We start from the raw sequence: 23,151 nt of genomic DNA, 5'->3' as shown, positions 1-23,151 counted from the left end.
AAACTTAACTTAATTCAGAATTACCTAGGGGTATAAAGAATTTCCAGCTTGATTGTATATCAAAAATAGTTATTTTTTGAGTTTAGGGTTTGTTTCCCTCTTATGCTCATTTTACTTTCATTGTGACAGAGTGATTTTAAATGAATGCAAACAAGTTTAGAAAAGGAGTTGTTTCTCAGTACATGGATCCACATAAAGCCTCTGATCACTGCTGCATACACCACCCCTCACCCACACACACACTTTTGTTGGCTTTGAAAAACCTATTACAGTAGAAAGCAGCAGTACTGGGTGGAGCAAGATAAGCTAGAGTTCCAAACCACTGGCTACATTTATGAACACATAACAGAATAAAATAAAAAAATCCACCAAAAAAAATATATTTCTGCTTTAATACTATCAATATATATATATATATATATATATATATATATATATATATATATATATATATATATATATATATATATATATATATATATTTTACATTATTATCAGATAAAGCAATTTTCTCAACTTTCTTTAAGTCAACCAATGCCAACACCTGCAATATGATGTAGTATTGCACAGCTGTTTATGTGGACTGTCCCTGCAGCATGACCGCAATAATTCACTGTGACAATCCGACCGCTTGTTTACAAGCCGTTTTGAACCTTTCTTCAGATTCCCCAAGGCAAATTATTACACTTATAATTAGCCTTCCATAACTGATTTGAATTTTGATTGAAATAGAATCCAAAATGACTTTGAAACTATTCATAGACACAATATGAATTAGGGGAGAGTTTTGTAAAAAAATCTAAAATTTCCAAATAAACTAATTCAGTTTTAGTTATTTTATTTTATTTTTTTAAAGATCACAAAGTAAATGTTGATCACCTAATCAGCAACATAAGGCAGTGTCGTGAGTAGCCTAGATGTAATTTGTCGGTACATATAGTAAGATTAGGTAATGCTCGTGTGTCTCCCACGTTTCATTATGCGTCCCCCGTATCTCTGCATAGTACTCGAAGACTTGTAGACGCGTCATGGTAGCAGAATATCTCTAAATTGTGCATTTTAATGCTCATACAGACTTATACAGAAGTTTATTGGCTTTTTTCCTCTTAAATCTTGCTAGAGTAATACAGTAAACCTCAGTAATAATAGTCACTTGATCACGTCGTGATTGAGGAAGACCTCTCAAACATCAGGCTGTTGTGATTGAAGCGCGTGGATGTGAATCTTAATAAAGGTGTCCACTGAAGAATTGAGGCGGACAGAAGAGATGCATTATTACAATCAACTTAGATGTTAAACCTTTGATATTGCACCACTAACTGATCAAAGTCAACCTCACCCATTGGTACTCCATCATCATTTTGCGCATCTTGGTTAAAGTGCTTTTAATGGGATTTGTTGGGTTCCCGAATCACTCATCATGACAACTGGCTGTCAGAGCGCGTGTATGCTTCGTTATGCTCATAATAACTTCTGTCTAAGATGCAGGATGAACAATATACGGCATGTATGACAATGGCATTTTGGAAAGTAAATGCACCTACCAGGTGGAGGGTTCCAGTTGCCCGGCTTCCTCGGGTTTTCCGTTGGAAATTTCATTTTGAATTGCAGTTTAATTCATGATATGGTCGCGTTTGCTGAAGAAATGAAGAAAAAAACAATTCAGGAAGATGCGGCGTAACTGTTGAATCATGCTATTTTCCTGGAAGTCATTCTTTTTAAACGTGACAGGGAGGTAAATGGGTGCAGGCATGAGATCATCTTCACAGGCGTGTAGAAGGATGGTTGTGCTGCCGCTAGACTCGCATGCATCTGCCTCGATCTCTTCATGGCACTTAAGAGTTCCACATCACTCCGCCTTTAGCCAGCTGCACCATTTTCCGCGCGTCAGAGACCCTTTGTGTGTGAGGTAAACAGTGGAGGTGCTGCTGAAGTCCACGCGCTGTTGGGGGCATCGTCTGAACCTTTCTCGAATTGACTACATCGAGAAAGCTGTTCTCGGTAGCCGCAGTATGTGGCAAGCTAGTTTAACATTTATCCCCTCAGACTTTTTCAGTTTCGTGATTGTTTCGTTTTTGTTTCGTTTGTTTTTAATAAAACGTATCAATGCATGACCATTTTATTCAACACAGGCTCATAGGAAATGATGCAGTATGACGCCAACAACTTTTGTTCTTTTCACACAACTGATATTTACAGGCACATATTAAGGAATGTGTATAAATAAATAAAAAAACTTAAACGTGTCTATAATTTGTAATTGATAATAATGCAATGTAATCGAATCGAATGGAATTGTGCTCATGTCCACTGTTCAATGCACCATCTCTCTCCGATCAGAAGAGCAATTCTCCACTGATCAAATAAAAATGGCCAAGTTTTCAAAAGGATTCCCTTCAGAGAGGTAGTCTCAGCCTCAGACGTCATCCCAAGCACCCACCACAGACCTTTCATTAGATGTCTAATGCACATGGAACATTTTCCTGGAAACCTCATCCTCTGAATGGTTTAAAAAAGTAGGATTTCCAGAAGTCGAGTGTACAGTAATCTTATTCAGCCCATCTGAAAACAAGTCTGAGTAGATAAAAAAGCTGTAAGGATTATATTGATGACAGTGCTCATTAATAAATGTATATATAATATAACTTTCTAAGACACTGATGAATCAGTGATTGTGACAATGAGCATTTATCAGTTTGACTCATTGTTAAAATATACAACACTCACTGTAAAAAAAAAAAAAAAAAAAAAAAAACTTTCACAGGTGATGTCGACAAATAAGAGTAAAAACCTAAAAACATTCTGTCATTTTGGTCATGAACTATCATAGTACGATGCATGGTAAATGAACGATGTAGTGATGAGTGTCATAATGACTGAGTAACAACTTTTAGAGAAAATGAGCATAATTATTATTATTTTTTTTTTTTTTGTAGAAAAATATATTGTTTTACACCAACACTTTAAAAAAAATCCAATATTAGTTTCGTTAAAAACATGCACTCTTTTTCTGTATTAATTGAAATATATGTAAACGGCACATATGCCTATGTTTCTTTTACAAATATTATTGAGAATATCCTTTAATCCATGCTAAAACATAAAACTACTAACACTTTAATCTCATATATAAATCATAACAACTGTTAATGATTGTAATTTACAGTAGGCTATTTGGTAAGAAAAGTCATAATAATAATAATTATTATTATTATCATCATCATCATTGTTTTCTAATTGTTAAGTAGAATATTGTTTATTTATTTATTTTTTTATTTTTGGAAAAGTCTACTTGACACATTCAAACTGCTGCAAAAATGCTCTAACCACTAGGCCCATGTCATATACAGTAGGCTACAGACACATTTCTTAATACATATAGCCAACTATAAATTAAAACCAATAGCATATGCTATATATTTTTGGTTTCGCAAGCTTTGAGGATGTTTAAATAATTAAATAATAATCACCATAGCTTTCGTCATGAGCCATGGCTGCATTCAAAATATCATAAAAGATTTCATAGTGCACTGCGAAGGAAACGCAACTGTCAAAAGGAAGATCGCTAGAACTGAACTGTAAACATTTGTAAAAATCTGTAAAAAGAAGACCTTAATGTTTTTTTGTTTTTTTAACTTTTTTTTTTAATCATTCCGAGTTTAAATGGGGAACATTCTAAATGAATAGGGCACAATAGGGGATAATGAATAGGGATAATTGGGAATGGAACACAGGCAGGAACTATATGCTTAACTACTACAGCTCTAGAGGTGTAGTTACTAGCGTATAAGTTTGCGACGCAGTTTGCCAATGTTTATTGGAATGATGGATTTGGGAAATGGAAAATAAACAAACTATGTTTGTAATGATGGAACGTGCGACCTTAGATGGCTAACGATGGTTTTCGAAAACGTATTTTGTGGATACAAACAAATAGGCCTACAGCAAAACCTTGCTTATATAAAACAAGTAAAACTTTTACTCAGTCATCCATCATCTCCATCTGCCTGATCTTTATGTAGACACCTATCACCAAAATAATGAATAAATCTCAGAATTCAATCCCAAGTCTACATGTCCTACTGATTTCCTATATGTTTTGCTAACAGATCAGTAAGGTGTAGGAACGAATTTTACTCTCACTTAAATGTGCCATGTAATAAAACAACAAAAGCTTATGGAGAAAAAGACCCAGGGTAGACTTTGCCCTCTTTCCTGAACCTTGGTATATAACTCTGGTATTGTTAAAACTCAGGTGTAACCGGTAATAAGGTTTTGTTCACAATCTTTAATAAATTTTGATTAAATCCCAACAGATGAGTTAAACTTTAAGTCACTGATTAATTGGCTGCGTCCGAAACTGCCTACTACTCAGTAGGTACTGCATTTGAATTTAAACGTACTACTCGGCCGTTAGAAAAGTACGTTCTATACAGTATGAATGTGAAAAGTATGAATGGAATTCGGACGTACTACATCCGTAATTTTGTCATGGTCATGTGACCTACCTGCGTCAGTTGCGTCACCTCACTTCCATTCATGAATTCTCTCACGGGGCATTATGGGATAGCGCAGTGTGCATGGGATGCGCACTTCAGAATCTCGCCGGAAGTAGTAAGTCAACCGGGTACTTCTCGCCTACTGATTTTTGAATTCTATGAATTCGGACATACTACTCGGCTCGCATACTGATTTTAGCATACTATATAGGATGGAAGTATGCGGTTTCGAACGCAGCCTTAGTCAAAATAAAAAAAAAAACTAAAAAAGAGAGAAGGGTAAAAAGTCTGTATCAAGACCGACTCATAGTGCACCATGTATAATGTGGACTTCCATATATACTCTTAGATTTATTTTTGAGTAATAAATGTTTTGCATTTACTTTAGAATTGTGTTTTATTGCTACGTTTCCATCCACCTATTTTTATGCTCACTTTGGATCTGCGCATAAAAAAATGATTGATGGAAATGCCAAGAAGCCCATAAGTTTTGATTATATATATACATATGCGCATAACTGAGTAGGATGAACTTTTTATTCAATAAGAATAGATGCACATAAACTGCGATAGAAACACATTTCAAACAAATGTCAGTATGTGTATTAAAAAAGGTCCATTTGACTTTGTTATAAGATCAACTGTTGATAATAATGTGTGTGAATGGATAAACTAGCATGCTGAGCACACTGTAAAACATCTGAAATGTTGTTTTGCTCATTCTAAAATGCCATTTCATTTAACCATTTCAATATTGGTGTTACTATATTGTTAATGACCTCCAGAACTTTCAAGAGTATCTGTGCTCCGCGTCTTATGCCTTCAAACGTCACTGCGTGTTCACTGCGTGTCAGGATTGTCTTCTGAGGCACAAGTCATTTATTCAATCAAGAAAAGATTCACACAGCTTCTCTGATCACAGCCAATTCCGTTTTTACTGTTGATATTTGGTGCCAGATAATAAGAAAGTGACGATTTTGTTCTCTTTGACTCGTTGGATGGAAACTCTGCTTTATTTGCATGTCTTTTATGCGATAATCTAGTTTTACGCATAAAGTTTATTTACATTTTTGGATGAAAACATTGCTATTGTTTTACTGTAATTGGCATGATACACTTTTATCTAGAAAATAAAGTGTTAAGTTTTGATGCATTATGAATTCTCCCAATATCTTTTTTGGATTTTTTGGAGGCGCAGTAGTGCTGTAGTGCTGTTGCCTCACAGCAAGAAGGTCGCTGGTTCGAGCCTCGGCTGGGTCAGTTGGGTTGTTTCAGTGTGGAGTTTGCATGTTCTCCCTGCGTTCATGTGGGTTTCTTCCAGGTGCTCCGGTTTCTCCCACAATCCAAAGACATGCGGTACAGGTGAAATGGGTAGGCTAAATTGTCCGTAGTGTGTGTGAATGGATGTTTCCCAGAGATGGGTTGCAGCTGGAAGGGTATCCGCTGCGTAAAACACTGCAGCCGGCAGGGTTACATGGTCACCCACCGAAACTAAGGAGAACTGCACCCAGTCAGTACCTGGATGGGTGACAACATGGGAAAGCTTATTTGCTGCCGGAAGAGGTGTTAGTGAGGCCAGCAGAGGATACCCAGCCTGTGGTTTGTGTGGGTCTTAACGCCCCAGTATAGTGAAGGGGACTCTATACTGCTCAGTGAGTGCCGTCTTTTGGATGAGAAGTTAAACCAAGGTACTGACTCTCTGTGGTCGTTAAAAATCCCAGGATGTCCTTCAAAAAAGAGCCGGGGTTTAACCCCGGCATCCTGGCCAAATTTGCACACTGGCCTCTGGCCCCATATCATAATTGGCTTCATCATTCTGTCCCCTCTCCACCAATCAGGTGGTGTGCGGTCTGGTGCAAAATGGCTGCCAGTGCATCATCTAGGTGGATGCTGCACACTGGTGGTGGATGAGGAGATTCCCCCCATTGAGTAAAGCACTTTGAGTGCCCAGAAAAGCGCCATATAAATGTCAAGAATTATTATTATTATTATTAATATTATTATTATTATTAAACATATGCTGGATAAGTTGGTGGTTCATTCTGCTGTGGCGACCCTAGATTAATAAAGGGACTAAGCCGAAAAGAAAATGAATGAATGAATAAATGAGATTATGTGGAGGCTGGTAGATCTTTGTACGTGATATCCAAACAAACTGGACGAGACTGTTTGCAGCAGTCGCACTTCAGCTCGGAGACTATTCGATTTCTGGTTCTCACTGACTAAGTCGTTTCCATACAACTTGCTAACTGAACTATACTAGTACGAGTACTACACTGTACGAGTGAGCAGGAGGCAACCGGGCTAATTGGGTATTATTTAACCCTGCATCCTCTGACTAACTTCAGAATGTCAAAATCATGTGAAAACTCGGCACTGGGTCCCTGATGAACATATGACTGAAGAGTATGGGAACAGAAACTCTAAAGTGATTTATGAACGACAAATGTGACACATTAATAATTAGAAATACACTCTAAATTTGACGAGCACTTAAAATCGGAGTCAGATTGAACTTGGAACTGGAAACAAATTGAAATAAATGTAAATAAATACCCGCATTTTTTTCAGACTAAAAAAGGAATTTAACCTTCGACCATTCATCGGATTCTGTCCTTGGGACGATGGAATCTTACAAAGGATGTTGATGTGTTGTTGTTGTTGTAAACTTTTGAAGACATTAGTGAATGAATGATTGCGTGACAGACTTATATTCTCAGGACAATTACACTCACATAAACCTGGCATTGCAAAAACAACATGTGATTGGTTAAATTACCTGTCAGTCATACAACACAGTGGGCAGTCCTTGACCATTCAAGTTCCCAGACCTCCAGTCATCAGTCTGAGGTTTGGCTACGTGAGGGAATTCCATACTTACTGCAGATCCTTCTTTGGCCTTTGTACAGCATTTCTAACGGTTGTTACTGTCTATTCCACATGGTGTCTAATTATTATTATTATTTTTAAAATGTATTTTTGGCATTTTTGCCTTTATTAGATAGGACAGTAATGAGACAGAAAGCAAAGTTGGAGAGAGAGAGAGTGGTGTAGAGTTGGGAAATGTCCTCGAGCTGGGGTTCGAACTTGGGACGCCCTGACATCTTACTGCACCATATATCAGCATACTAACCACTACTGCGCCAACAAATGTCTAATCTTTTAATAAAAAACTATTTCTAGCGACATACCAAAAAGAGATACTATTTTGTTTAAAGAGTTAAGTGTTAACATGGCTTGCCATAGCAGCATGGAGACACCACACACATAAAGCACCAGCATCTGTCTCACCTCACCCCATAATACTGCACTGTTGCGTCAAGTGCTGCTGTTGTCAGAGAAGACTCATCATGTGTGTCATATCATGTTCGGACAAAAGTGCTGCCATTTATACAGACTGGTGCAGGTATGAATTCCACTGGCTGCATGACCACATGAGAACCCTCCTGGAGACTAAACAGCAGAATATTAGACATCAAGAAGAGAAAGAGTCTGCGGTAAAGCACTGACTCCATCTGTTCATTCAGCATTACAGCACTGAATGCAAATATGAAGTCATCACATTACATAATGAACACTCAATGTTCAATGCATAATAGCTGTTAAGTGTCTTTCAGTGGAGCTTTCAAAAATGTAATTTTTCAAATGTATACTCTTATTTATATACTAGTATGTATTTTAAAATGTAATTTATTAGTTTGATGGTAAAGCTACATTTTAAACGGTCTTCAGTGTCACATGATCATTCAGAAATCTAAAAGGCAGACTTATTTTTTTTTACTTTTCATTATTTCAGGATCTGCTAATGATTTTTAAGAAATATTTATTTAAAGGGCAACTATTTTAACCTTTTTTAAGATTTAAGATAAATCTTTTGTGTCTCCAGAATGTGTCTTTAAAGTTTCATCTCAAAACACTTTTTTTCACTGATTTTCTGCTCTGAACACAATGTATAGCTGTTTTGTTGCGTGTAAGCTAGCTCTCCCCGTCCATCATTCCCACATGACTGTCAGAGTGTGCCTTAAGGTGCTTTCACACCTAGACTTTTGTTTCGGAACCTGTCTCGTTTGTCACGTTGCGGTCGGCCTCAAAATGGGAGAGGTTTGGATTCTATTTTGATGAAATAAGGGACTTATTGTCAGTATATCTCCTCAATATGACTGTGGACACACTATACCTGCACATAGTTCTAGCCAAACAGCTTACAAAAGAATATTTTCATTTCTAGGTGCCCTTTAAAATGTTTTTGTTTAAAATTGATTATGTAACAGTATATGCTACATGGTGACTTGGGGTACAAAACTAAACACTTAAAAAAAACCTTCTTTTGCCATTTAAAGTTTCATTTAATTTATTAGCAATTTATTTAAAAACATTCTGGAAAACGTTGCTTAAAATCATATATTTACACACACAAAAAAAAAGACTCCAAAATGGTGAACTGTCAGAAATGGAACGCAGAAAAGTGTGTATGTAGTGTGAAAGCAGAAAACCCACGCCAGCACAGGGAGAACATGCAAAGTCAGAACATGCAGAAATGCTAACTGACTGCCAAGATTCAAACTAGTGACCTTCTTGCTGTGAGGTGAGAGTGCTCGCCATGTCACAGGGAAATGTCTTTCATTCACAATTCTTATTTTAAATAAGGCTAGTGGTTTTAAAAATATAATTAACGTTACATGTCATTTTATTTATTGGCAGGTTTAGTTGCTAGCTACTGTTAAAATCAGTCTTTATTGTGTCCTGTGCTGATACCACAGTGATGTCAGTCTTTGGATCAGCATTGCTTTAATCGCTTAATTTAAGTTAAACACAGTTTTAGTCTGCAGTAACTTATTTCCTTTCCAGTGATTTGGGAGTTTTTTTTTTCTTCTTCTGCTTATTTAGATTGTTTATCAATGTGTTCCATGATCTGTTTCTCATTCTTCAAGGCACCAAACACTATGCTAAAGATGTGGCAGCCAATGTTTTGAATATTACTTTGATTTTCTATGGTATTACAGCATTTACAGTTTTTGTGGCAAGACAGTTTCTCTTTAAAACAGTCTTTTAAAAAGTCTTTGAAATCTTCTTATGATTGTCTTATGTTGCACATGGGCAAAAAATCCATTGTTTGTCAAAAGTATTGACTTTTCTTTCATGCAAAAAATATATTAGGTTATTAATCAAAAGGAACATTGAGTAAAAATCATTTTCCAGCAAGATATTTGGTAAATTGTCTTCTGTAAACATCAAACCAGTTGAACTTTGCTGCTATGGGATTTCCGCCTGAATTTTGCCTTCCCAAATTTAAAAGCTTCCCAAATCCACATACAATGTAAAAATTTGGTATCATTTTAAAGAAAACCCTTTAAATTTTCATAAAACACTATTGAAAGTGTTGAAATATCTGTATATGTTGTCTGTGTTATAATAAACACCTAAAAAAGATGCTCTTTTTTGTATTTTTTTTAGAAACTCAAATTTGAAAGTGTATCTTTTAGGTTCTGTGTGGTCTAGCGTGCTATAATTAATTTTGGTGGTTCCTGCACATGTCTGTAATCATAGGAAAAAAGAAAAATGTCTCTACCATAATCTATGCAAATGTTATTGTACTCCAACTGATGAGAGGTGCTCTACAAGCCACAGGGACTGATCATTGTTTTCATATTTCACTATTCTTTTGTTTGATCAAACATAATTCACTGTGTTTGGACCACGTCAGACATATAAAAGGATTACTTATGCACATCATCTGAAAAACCGAGGACAAATGGCCCTGAAGTGCACAGCATAAGTTAAGAGATGACAGCTATCTGGGGCTGCTTATTGATCATAAATGTTTTGTTTTTACTTCTGCGCCATGGAAACACCGCGATTCTTTCGACAACTGTTTGATTTGGGAATATAATTCAGTAAAAAGAATGCTAGAACCGCATGAGCACCGGCAAGAGCTTTTATTTGAGATATAACTTGTACTTGTGTCATATTGTGTCATATGAACCATATAAAAATGAACCAATGTTCAATACCCAGCTCGGGTATCCAAAATACTGTGTATTTAAGTGTAAATAACTTTTGTACAGTAGGATAAAAACAAAAGTTATGCATATGTGCATAAGGGGGTCTGGTGCAATGCTAGCCCTTCAAATCTTAAAGCAAAAGTCGATGACGTCACAGTACCGGGTCCGCGGAGTTTAACTGGTTTTAAGTGACAGCACATTAATTTGCTAAGCACATCATTTGGACACATGTAAAGGTGATTTTCTCAATATTTAACCTTTTTTCAACCCTCAGATTCCAGATTTTAAATATTTGTGTCTCAGTTTAGTATAGTAAAGAACCCCTTAAATAAAGTAAACTAAAGCAATGTGCAGAACTGTTTGAAATTATGATAAAGATATGGTGTGAAAAACGCCCCCGTCTGATTATACTTTAACCTGTCTTTTTCTGCACTGGTTGTTTTGTGAAGCACAATATTTATGATAATAAAATGAGAAGTCTTTATTTAATTGACAGATGTCTTAAGGGAATACTGTCACGTTAAACTGTACCAAACTTTTACCAAATTAGTTTACTGTTCTACATTTCACCATAAATGTTTGCATTAATTAGACACAATAGATTGGAATCTGTCTCATGAAACAAGACATTAACAATTCAATCAAAAGCCCCAGGAGGTTTGTACAGCCCATTCGGAGCTCAAGTTGCAACCAGGTGGTCTGACCTCCATTTATACCTAACTCATTTTATTTGCAGGTTCTCATGTTCATTTGTTATTAACATAACAATATGACATTACATTTTTACATGTTTCAATAGATGTTCATCCACAAAGTATGTATGTTAATATATGTTGCAGGGGTAAAGTGAACTTTTAGCTTGATATTTATTCATTATCATTTTTAGCTTTTTAATTTTTTAAAGGGGAACTGTATAGAATTGAGGAACACTTGTTATTGGTCACACCAGGAGGCGTTCAGTAAACTCATCCAGCAAATCATTCCTCAAACTCATTCATTTAAGATACTGAATGTGTTTCAGTGTCTGATATATTAGCATTTTTATTATTAAAATAATTTATTATATTATTTTAGGTTTTATTTCATTTCATGTTCAAGCATACATGCAGACAAACACAATATAATAGATAATATATAATATTTATTAATTATATGGTTGAGGTCAGAATTATTAGCCAACGTTTATTTTTTTTCCCAATTTCTGTTTAAGGAAGAGATTTTTTAAACACATTTCTGAATACTATAGTTTTAATATCTCATTTCTAATGACTGATTTATTTAATCTTTGCCATGATGACAGTAAAAAATATTTTACTAGATATTCAAGACAATTCTATACAGCTTAAACTGACTTTTAAAGGCATAACAAGGTGATTAGGCAAGTTATTTTATAATGATGGTTTGTTCTGTAGACTATTGAAAAAAAAAAAAATTGCTTAAACTGCTTTTATTCTATATAGTCGAAATGAAACAAGTAAGACTTTTTCCAGAAGAAAAAATATATTAAAAAAAGTAAACGGGGGCTAATAATTCTGACTTCAGCTGTATATATAATTGTATTTACATTATTTTTTTTTAATTACTGTGTCTAAAAAATGTTATATCCCAATAAGAATTTTAGTTGATTGCCTCAATACTTAAAATTACTACAATCACAATGCATAGAGAAATTAAATGAAACCTTTAAAATTGTTTTCATTTGAGTCAAACATGGCCCTTTAAGCTGTTAATAAACATGTTTTACTAACAAACAAGAACATTTAGTTAACAATAAGAATTACTCTGCAAAAAAAAAGGAAAAAATAAATTAAAAAAAAAAGCTAAACATAATCTGATGCAGGGCGACGCAGTGGCCTCACAGCAAGAAGGTCGCTGGGTCGCTAGGTCGCTGGTTCGAGCCTCTGCCTTTCTGTGTGGAGTGTGCATGTTCTCCCTGGGTTTGCGTGGGTTTCCTCCGGGTGCTTCGGTTTCCCCCACAGTCCAAAGACATGCAGTGCAGGTGAATTGGGTATAGGCTAAATTGCCAGTAGTGTATGAGTGAGTGTGTGTGTGTGTGTGTGTGTGTGTGTGTGTGTGTGTGTGTGTGTGTGTGTGTGTGTGTGGATGTTTCCCAGACATGGGTTGCAGCTGAAAGGGCATCCGCTGTGTAAAAACGTGCTGGATAAGTTAGCAGTTCATTCTGCTGTGGCGACCCTGGATTAATAAAGGGACTAAGCCGACAAGAAAATGAATGAATGATCTGATTCATTATGAATGCAGTAACACCATATACCACACATACCATATGTTTAACTATTTCGTATTTACTCGGTTCATTATTTCCTTACCATGTGCAAACTTCTTGATAATTATTAACCTCTTTGGTTGAAAAATGTAGAATTTTTTTCAAAATACATTAATTCATTCATTTTCATTCATTTATTCAATCCTTTTCTTTTCGGTCTAGTCCCTTTATTTATCTGGGGTCACCACAGTGGAATGAACCGCCAACGTATCTAGCACATGTTTTTATGCTGTGGTGCCCTTCCAGCTGTAAAAAAATCTCTGGGAAATTCAAAATACATGTACATACAATTACTCTGCTTCTCTGATTTAAACAGAATGACTTACTATTCATTTTTAAACATTTAAGTCAAGTATGCTATATGTATGTCTTTTACTATTTTGAGTGGACATTTCATTATATAGTCACATCCAGCACTGCTTATAAAGAGCTCTATTACATTCTTCTTTTATTCGCATTTTCCACCACATTGTATATTGTATACATTATATCTAGCACTCATCCAAAAACGCAGTTGTAAGGCCTTATGGCGTGTTTAGTTCTGTCAGTTTCTGACAGGATTTGTTTATGGATGAGAGATCAGTGGAAGTGTAGAGTTGAGTTAGCCAGCAGGAGGCGCTTGTCATGCTTTCTAATTGTGTTTTAATGGGCCATCTTGATTGTGAGGACAATGCACTGTTAAAAACTAATTTCTTGATTTAAATTCTGGCTTTGTGTAAGAATTAAAACACCTCAGGGTATCATGACAAAATAGACAAGCTAATTGAGAATAAATAAATAAATAAATAAATAAATAAATAAATAAATAAATAAATAAATAAATAAAATGTCAATGACAACAAAAAAGAGATGGGTAAGGAGCAAATCATGGCATGTGTTAATGTATGCTTTTATAATGGCTTCCTTAAACAACTCTTAGTATTGGCAGCCTTGTATTTGCTTCAGTACCTTGGATAGTTATACTAATACTGCATGGATGAATCTATTGGTCTCACTATCACATACAAAGTAATAAGTCGTAAATGCGTGTTCACCAAAATAGTTAAGTCTGGATTCACGATGACATACTTCACAATTTAATGGTGTTGTAATCTATTCAAATAATTATGGAAAAAGATCCTAAAATAATACAGAATTATCATTGTTAAAACAGTGTACTCCCTACCTCCATCTGCTGGGCATTTGAAAAATTACATTGGTGAAGAGTTCAATATTTTGCGCCATCTTGTGGCTAATGTGTATCTTTAGGAAGTGCAGTAAACACTTTAAACGTACACTTTTTTTTCTTTTTTTTTACAAGAGGACATTAGCAGGTATATTTAAAAATTTGTAACAAAGGCTTAAGATCACTATTTTGCAAATTATACAATTAATGATCAAGGCTTCTGCTGCAAATTTTATTTTGTGTTCTAAAATATTCATTCATTTTACTTCAGCTTATTCCCTTATATATCAGGGGTTGGAATGAACCACCAACTATTAAAGCATATGTTACGAATGTCTTTCCAGCCACAGCCCAGTACCGGGAAACACCCACACACTCTCATTCACACATGCACTGTGGCCAATTTAGATTATTACCACGTCTTTGGACTGTGGGGGAAACTGGACCACCCAGAGGAAACCTCTGACAACTGGCCCAGCCGGGACTTGAATCAATATCCTTCTTGCTGTGAGATGACAGTTCTAACCACTGAGCCAGCATGCTGACAGTTCTAAAATATGATGATACATATTCAGCAAATTTGCATGATTTATGAAAGCATGGACATTGAAGTAATCATGTTTCCAATGTTGAAAAACTCTTTGATCCACTTTAAATGTTGACTACTGCAAACCATTTTAATTTACCAGCTTAATTTGTTAATATATCGGAAAATATTACAGTTTTTTTTTAGTAGCTTTGGTGCATTTCTCACTACACTATTTACATTTGCACAACAGGTCATGCATTTCTCAAAACAATTAGTCATTTGTGCACATCCTAGTAGCAGTTTCTCATTCTTTTCAACAAACTGCAAATGCTTTTGGACATGCATCAATTGCTTTCATACAACTCTCTGCTGTTTAGAACATTATCATCTGCTTATGTCATGTCAGTCAAAATTAACTAAACTTGTAAATGCTGAATAGTCATTCCATATAAAACTAATAGTCCTCATTTCATTACTTGAGTCATTACATTCACAAATGTTGAACTAGTTGTCAAAATATGTCAAGCAAATTTTATAAAAAAAAAAATTTCATCTTTATTTTCCTGAAAATATCTTTGAAATTGAACAATTTGATGAATGATTTACAGACCTGTGTATGTTGTAGGCTCAGTTCCAATATGTTCTGCAATATTGTGTACAGTTGTGCACAGCTCTACCTAAAGGGAGTTTATGTTTGTTGTAAATGAGGGTGTGTTTGTTCTTTTGCACAATGCTGTGAATAAATTAGAATTGCAAAGAGCAAATGCAGTAAAAACGTGAAACATACAGATTCAGTGTCTTGTACTCAGATAACTCACTCAATGCAGTGATGTCTAACTTTACTGTAGTTTTCAAATGGCTGTGCAAATGGCATATATAGTGCTGTCTTGAGCATTTTCAGGAAGTGTTACCAAAATCAGACTTTTTTTCATTGAAAAAATGTAGAGTAAACTATCATAATGAAAATATGACTAAGCCATTTGACTATCTTGTTCATAAACAATGGTGTCAGGACTTTTCATTTTGATGGCACTGACACTTTGATTGACATAATTACTTGCTTTTGAGGAATGAACTATCCATTTTGAGCATGTGACGCACTTTTGTAGGTTATCAGCTAGGTTTTGCAGTTTGTACTAATTGTTTTGAGAAATGCATTAAATGTTGTGCAAAAATGCACTAGTGTTGTGAGAAACGCACCAAAGCGACTGAGAAAAAGTGTAACACAGTTTTAATGTGATGTTTGATCAAATAATGTCTTGCTTAACATTCTACAGTAAATTTTACAACTCATGTTAAAAGTCTTGGGGTTATACTAGATGGTGTGCTTTTGTTTAATTCACATATTAGTAATATTTCACGATCTGCTTTTTTTCATTTGCGTAACATTGCAAGACTTCACCCTTCACTATCCCAACAAAGTATTGAAGTGCATGTACATGTTCTGGTTACATCAAGGATTGATTATTGCAATTCCCTCCTATCTGGTAAACAACTTCACAGATTTAATCCAGAATTTAGCAGCTAGGAACACATAACTCCAATTCTCTTTCACTTGCGTTGGCTTCCTGTTCTTTATTGTGTACAATATAAAATGCTTTTATTAACTTACAAACCTCTTCACAATTTGCACCCGATTACCTCTCTGATCATCTTCACTGATACACTCCTCGGTGCTCCGTGAGATCTTCAGCAGATGAACTGTTGTCAGTTCCAAATTTAAGATCAAAACATTTTGTGGCAGGGTTTTTAGCTGCATAGCACCACAGTTATGGAATTCCCTGACGTTATTCGTCAGCTGGACTCTATCGCCAATTATAATCCCAGGTTAAAACCTTTCAGTTCAGGGTTGCTTTTTATGATTTTCTGAATTAATACTATGTTTTATTACTCTTCTGTCTTGTTTTCATAATGTGCCTGTGACATACTGTATGGTGTCTGATTGATTTGAAAGGTGCCTATAAATAAAAGGTATTATTATTATTATTATTATTATTATTATTATTATTATTATTATTATTATTATTGGCGCTTGTGGTAAATATGAACAAAAATGTTTACATAAATACATCTATTTATATTTATCCTTTTTATCTTTCTAGAAAAATCTCAAAAATCTACCCTTCCCCTGAAATGAAACAAATAAAAACTATAAGATGAACTATAATAAAAGGTTTTTATCTTTTTTGAACCTCCATTTAACCAAAGCACCTCTAAATCTTCTCCTTCATTACAGCTGGTTAGGTTTGAGGGAAAATTGGAAACAGATTACACCAGATTTTTCCATACAGATTCTTAAAGATTCTTCTGGCCTATTTTAGTGCTCTTTCCTTTCCCTTATCAGTTCATTTTTCGTGTTTTCTACAGGATTGAGGTCAGAAGATGTCAATGGCAGAACCTTACTTTTGTGCCCAGTGACCCATTTTAATGTTAATTTATGAAGCTTGTTTTGGATCTTTCTTATGGAGGATCCAGTCATGGCCCATTATAAGACCTCTATCATTAGGTTTTATTTTCTGATAGAATCCTGCAATATATTTGGGCATGTGTTGCTTTTCTATGTGTGCAACAAACCCATCTTGTATGTCTGCTACTGAAACATTTTTTTTTTCATCTTATCATTTACAGTTTTCTCAGTGGCTTTTGTCCATTTTCACAACAATATTTACATTTGCACAACAGTTAATGAGTTTCTCAAAACAATTAGTGCAAACTGCAAAACCTATTAATAACCTGCAAAAGCATGTCACTTGCTCAAAATGGATAGTTCATTCCTCAAAAGCAAGTATTGATGTCAATAATAGAGTCAGTGTCATCAAGATGAAAAGTCCTGACACCATCGTTTATGAACAAGATAGTCAAATGTTGTTGTCATGTTTTTTTTTTTTTTTTTTTTATGACGGTTTACTCTTTTCATTTTCTCATGGGCTTTGGTGCATTTTTCACAACACTATTTACCTTTGCACAAGAGTTAATGCATTTCTCAAAACAATTAGTGCAAACTGCAAAACCTATTGATAACCTGTAAAAGCGAATCACTTGCTCAAAATGGATAGTTCATTCCTCTAAAGCAAGTATTGATGTCAATGAAAGTGTCTGTGTCATCAAGATGAAAAGTCCTAAAACAATCATTTGTGATCAAGATAGTCAAATAGCTTTGTCATGTTTTCATTATGATAGTTCACTCTGTTCATTTTGTCCAATGCAAAAAGGTCAGATTTTGGTGACATTTCCTGAAAATTCTCAAGACAGCACTATATAATATTTGCACAGCCATTTGAAAACTACTGTAAAGTTACACATCACTGCACTTCTGAGGTATCTGAGTACAAGACTATGAATATGGGTTTCACATTTTTACTGCATATTTAAAATTCCAATTTATTCAAAGCATAGTGCAAAAGAATAAATACACAACTTTATTTACAACAAACTCAAACTTGACGAGTTTAGATGCAAAAACCTCTGAAAGCCATGATATTTTCTTCTAAAATTTGCATTTTTCTCCCACTCTTGTATGTAGGCTCAGTAATTTTAAATTTATAGTGACATATATGTTCTTTTAATTGCCTTTCAAGTGAAATATCTGAACCTAAATATTGGAGATTAAGAAAAATTCTCATCGTGACAGAACATTTCAGACGGCATTTAGAGGTTTTTGCATTTGAACTCTTCATTTCCTTTGGGTAGAGCTGTGCACAACTGTAAACAATATACAGTACATGTTGAAACTGAATCTTCAACATACACAGGTCTGTAAATCATTCATGAAATTGTTCAATTTAGAAGACATTTTCAGGAAAAAAACGTAAAAATTTTTACAAAATTTGCTTGACAGATTTTGACAACTAGTTCAACATTTTTGTATGTAATGACTCAAGTAATAAAATTAGGACTATTAGTTTTATATGGAATGACTATTCAGCATTCACAAGTTTAGTTAATGTTGACTGACATGACATAAGCGAATGATAATGTTAATAAACAGCTGAGAGTCTTATGAAAGCCATTAATGCATGTCCAAAAGCATTCGCAATTTGTTGGAAGGAATGAGAAACTGCTACTATGGTGCGCACAAATGACTAATTGTTTTGAGAAATGCAATAACTGTTGTGCAAATGTAAATCGTGTTGTGAAAAATGCACCAAAGCCACTGAGAAAAACCTGAAAGTTCCAGTAGTGTCTGACACCTAAATATGCTTGATTTTTATTTCTGAATGAGTGCAAAAGCTCACACTATAAAAAATCCAACTCACAAATTGTTGGCTCAGTTTAAAATTCTAAGTTAGGTGGATATATTTTTAAGCTCAGAGTTTAATTTACCCATAAAAAACATTTAAACTGCATGTTTGTTCAGAGAAAGTAAAAAAAAATAAAATGAGCTGAAGAGACTTTAAATTTTTTTTTTTAATTTGAGCATTTCCTACTGTAAAAAAAAAACGTTGAGTTAACCTAAAATTTTAAAGCAACTGCTGCAAAGAAAATTTATATAGTTTCAGTTTATATAGCTTCAGTGGTTGAAGCTGTGCCAAATTAGCCCATAAATTATACTTGAATTGTCACCTCACAGCAAGAAGGTCGCTGGTTCGAGCCTCGGCTGGGTCAGTTGGTGTTTCTGTGTGGAGTCTGCATGTTCTCCCTGCGTTCGCGTGGGTTTCCTCGGGTGTTCCGGTTTCCCCCACAATCTAAAAGACATGCGCTGTATGAATTGGGTAAGCTAAAATGTCTGTAGTGTATGTGTGTGTGTGAATGAATGTGTACTGTATGTGTTGCCCAATGATGGGTTGCAGCTGGAAGGGCATCCGCTGGATAAAACAAATGCTAGATAAGTTGCCGGTTCATTCCGCTGTGGCAACCCAAGATTAATAAAGGGACTAAGCTGAAAAGAAAATGAATGAATAAATGAAATTTGTTTTCAAGGCATCACAGTGGTGCAGGGGGTAGCATGATCGCCTCATAGCAAGTAGGTTGCTGGTTCGAGCCCCGGCTAGGTCAGTTGGCATTTCTGTGTGGAGTCTGTAAGGTTGCATAAATGTATGGGTGTTTCTCAGTGTTAGGTTGTGGCTGGAAGGGCATCTGCTGCTATAAACATATACTAGATAAATTGGTGTTTTATTCTGCCTAATAAAGGGACTATGCAGAAAAGAAAATGAATGAATGATGATGGTTTTCACTTAGCTTTTCTGTATGTAAATCCTTTTAGGTCCTTTACTGTATGTACATTTCTTTTAGGTCCGGTCCCAGACACTGACTCATTTGCTTTGTTGTGCATTTTCTGTTTGTAAGGCATATTGCTTTATGTTTTCTGTCTTGATTCTTTAGTGTCTTCCTTGGTCTACCAGTTTGCTTCACTTCTACAGTCTTCCCATTTGATTTGTAATTGGTCCAGATTTTAGACACAGCTGACTGGGAACAACCATCATCTCTTAGAACATTTTGTGTAGATTTACCTTTCAGAAGTTTGATAATCCTCTCCTTCGTTTCAACTAACTCGTGTTGGAGCCATGAGTTATGTCAATAAGCTCGGTTCAACACCTCACTAAAGTGTGCAAGCAGTCTTTTGTGATGAGATAAAGTTGTTTGTTTTAAAAATGCTCTGTTGGAATATTTAACCAATTCCATGTGTGTTCAATAAAAAAGGGTCAGGAGAGGTTTTCTTCAATGTCAAAAATCGCAATGATTTATTGTCTACAAAAAATTAATTTGATTTAGAGAATTCTGGAATCCTCAACGTAATGCAAAGGTTACATTCAGGAAGTGTGCAACAAATTTCATTTCACGCTTTTATACATAGCTGATATTAACAGGTGGAGTTTAGTATAATTCGTCACTTGTCAATCGTTCTCCAGTCCTTCATTGGCCGCACCCATACATACGTCCTCTTTTTCTGTGAATTCTCTGCACAACATTAAAAGACTTTCTTAACTGCAAAAAATCTGTGTTTAGTTTCAACACATTTCTGCTGACAGGAAGTTTCGCTGCAGAGCTCAAGATAAAATCAGGTCTTTGCATTTCTATCAGCTTCAACAAAACTGCTTCATTAGTATGCGATGCGATGGCGCAGTAGGTAGTGCTGTCACCTCACTGCAAGAAGATTGCTGGTTCAAGCTGCACCTGGGTTAGTTGGCACTTCTGTGTGGAGTTTGCATGCTCTCCCTGCGTTCGTGTGGGTTTCCTCCGGGTGCTCCAGTTTCCCCCACAGTCCAAATACAGGGTTCTTACGGGTGCTGGAAATCCTGAAAAATGCTTGATTTTTATTATAGTGTTTTTAAGGTTAAAAAAGTGCTTAGATTTTGGACAGTGCTTGAACCTGCTTAAATCTGAATTTAACCCCCCACCACCCACCCCACCCCGGAATTATAAGCGCCCCTGTTTATTTATTTCCCTAATTTCTGTTTAACAGAGAGAACATTTTTTAACGCATTTCTAAACATAAGTTTTAATAACTTGTCTCTAATAACTGATTTGTTTTATCATGATGACTTCTATACAGCTTAAAGTGACTTTTAAAGCCTTAACTAGTTTAATTAGGCTAACTAGGCAGGTTAGGGTAATTAGGCAAGTTTTTGTATAAGGATGGTTTGTTCTGTAGACTGTCGAAAAAAAATAGCTTAAAGGGGCTTATAATTTTGTCCTTAAAATGGTGTTTAAAAAATTAAAAACGCTTTTATTCTAGCCAAAATAAAACAAAAAGAATTTCTCTAGAAGAAAAAACATTATCAGACATAATGTGAAAATTGTCTAGCTAAGTTAAACATCATTTGAGAAGTATTTAAAAAATAAATTAATAAATAAATAAAAAAATTCAAAAGGGGGCTAGAAATTCTGACTTCAACTGTATGTGTTTTTTTTGGGGGGTTTTTTCTACACAACTGAACATTTGAATAAACTTCCAAGTGTGGTTCCCTACTTTTTGCCAGGGGTTGTATAAATTGCTTTTGTTTATGTTTGATGACTAATGGAGTTTATACTTTGTTCATATGTACAGTCCAGTTAAACAGAGAACCATGGCTTGACTTTGTTTGTACTCACAATAATAAAAAGTATACAAAAATTAATGTATTATTCAGAGATTATTCTCATAAAAATTTTTAGGCATTCCAAAAAAAAAAAAAAAAAAAAAAAAAGGCCATACAAAAAAATTGAGTTTTCTTGTTCATTTTCATTTAATGTTTTGGTGATATTTTATTTATCCAGGAAAAAAGGTTGCCAGTATAATGTTGAGTATGACTATACTAACAATCCACCTATCTAATTAAATAATGAATGAAATAAATTTACCATCTGCAAACTAAATTTATTTTTATAAGTTGTCACTCATTTCTTATTTGTTTATAAATTTATGATTTATCCATTTTAATTTGTTTTGTGTAATTAATCAAAATACTAAAAACATAGATCCACAATTTCTATTTATTTGCATTACTTGTAATCAATTAAAACTTGCCTCTCATTCACTATACCTGACCCTTTAATAAAATGCCATTCAATTAAAATCTAATTACACTTTGCTTTACTTCTAAAAGAATGCAGCGATGTTTATTGTGTTCACTTATTTACTCAACAGCATTTATAAAACATGACGACACCGCTTTTGCAAGACAAAGACTCGGTTCAGAGGGTTGTGAACTAAGTGATTGATACTGACCAATTATCTGAATTAAGAGCATCATTTTTTATGAATGTATATCGCTATCATTCACGCTTGTCTGAATGTGGATGGTCAACATGTGCTGTCAACTGACCCAATTAGTGTTCGTGCCACTGTCGTGTCCAGCCAAGCATAGCCCCCGTCCAGGGGTCAGACATGAAGGTCAGGCATCTGTCCCGCTCCCACTACCCTCAGTCTGGTGACATCATCATGCACAGACTCACACCGAGCTGGTGGTGCATTTGAGGAGGAATCATAACAATGGCATGGCATGAACACTGAGACATGGTAGTTTTACGCAAAGCTATTCACTTATTGATTTTATGACAGAATTTTCTTGTATCTGTGTGGGAGAAATGTTCAGATCTAATATCACGTGACAGTGAGAGAAAAAGAGAGTGACTCATTGTTGTAGAGAAATTATAAAACACAACTTGCATATGCAAGCTTATATACACCTTATTTTTCATATGTTCTATTATCAATTGCAGGAATTATAAGAGCAATTATTATTAAACTGCAAACAAGTTTAATAACTGCAAACTTTTTTTGTTCAAAACTAGATACAATGAGGTGTCTTTATTCTTATCACAGTTCATCCATTAAATATTAAAAGGCAAATTAACAAATTACTTTCAGCAGTTATTAAAGAACGTCAAAAACTTTTCTTGCTGTATATAGACTAGACTGTAAATAAATTCTGGTTGACTTAAATTTTTAAGCTAAATCAAATTAAACTGAACTTATATTATGTTAAACTGACTTAAAACAGCTTGTGTAACTTATAAACTTAAGTTAGAATATGATTACCTTAATTTAATAAGTTACAGTAACCTAAAAACAAAAGCTGTCAGGATCAACTCAATTAATTTACAGTGTATAAACGTCTTATAGAGCGACACAGTGGCACAGTTGGTAGTGCTGTCACCTCACAGCAAAAAGGTCACTGGTTCGAGCCCCGGCTGGGTCAGTTGGTGTTTCTGTGTGGAGTTTGCATGTTCCCCCTGCTCTCACTTGCTCC

At 35.0% G+C, this 23,151-nt stretch overlaps 1 protein-coding gene across 1 annotated transcript in view; it reads right to left on the bottom strand.

The window, feature by feature from the left end:
* Positions 1–1,607, bottom strand: part of kcnk10a (potassium channel, subfamily K, member 10a) — a 54,716-nt gene extending 53,109 nt beyond the window's left edge. Inside the window, exon 1 of the mRNA NM_001318375.2 lies at positions 1,545–1,607. Within this exon, the coding sequence (NP_001305304.1) occupies positions 1,545–1,599 (55 nt within the window). The 5' untranslated portion in view covers positions 1,600–1,607. The remainder of the gene's footprint in view (positions 1–1,544) is intronic.
* Between the last annotated feature and the right edge of the window lie 21,544 nt (positions 1,608–23,151).

The sequence above is a fragment of the Danio rerio genome, chromosome 20 (genome assembly GCF_049306965.1).
Source record: "Danio rerio strain Tuebingen ecotype United States chromosome 20, GRCz12tu, whole genome shotgun sequence".
In the NCBI taxonomy this organism is placed as follows: Eukaryota; Metazoa; Chordata; class Actinopteri; order Cypriniformes; family Danionidae; genus Danio; species Danio rerio.
The sequence above is the reverse complement of the archived record's forward strand: the minus strand, read 5'-3'. Positions and strand labels throughout refer to the sequence as shown.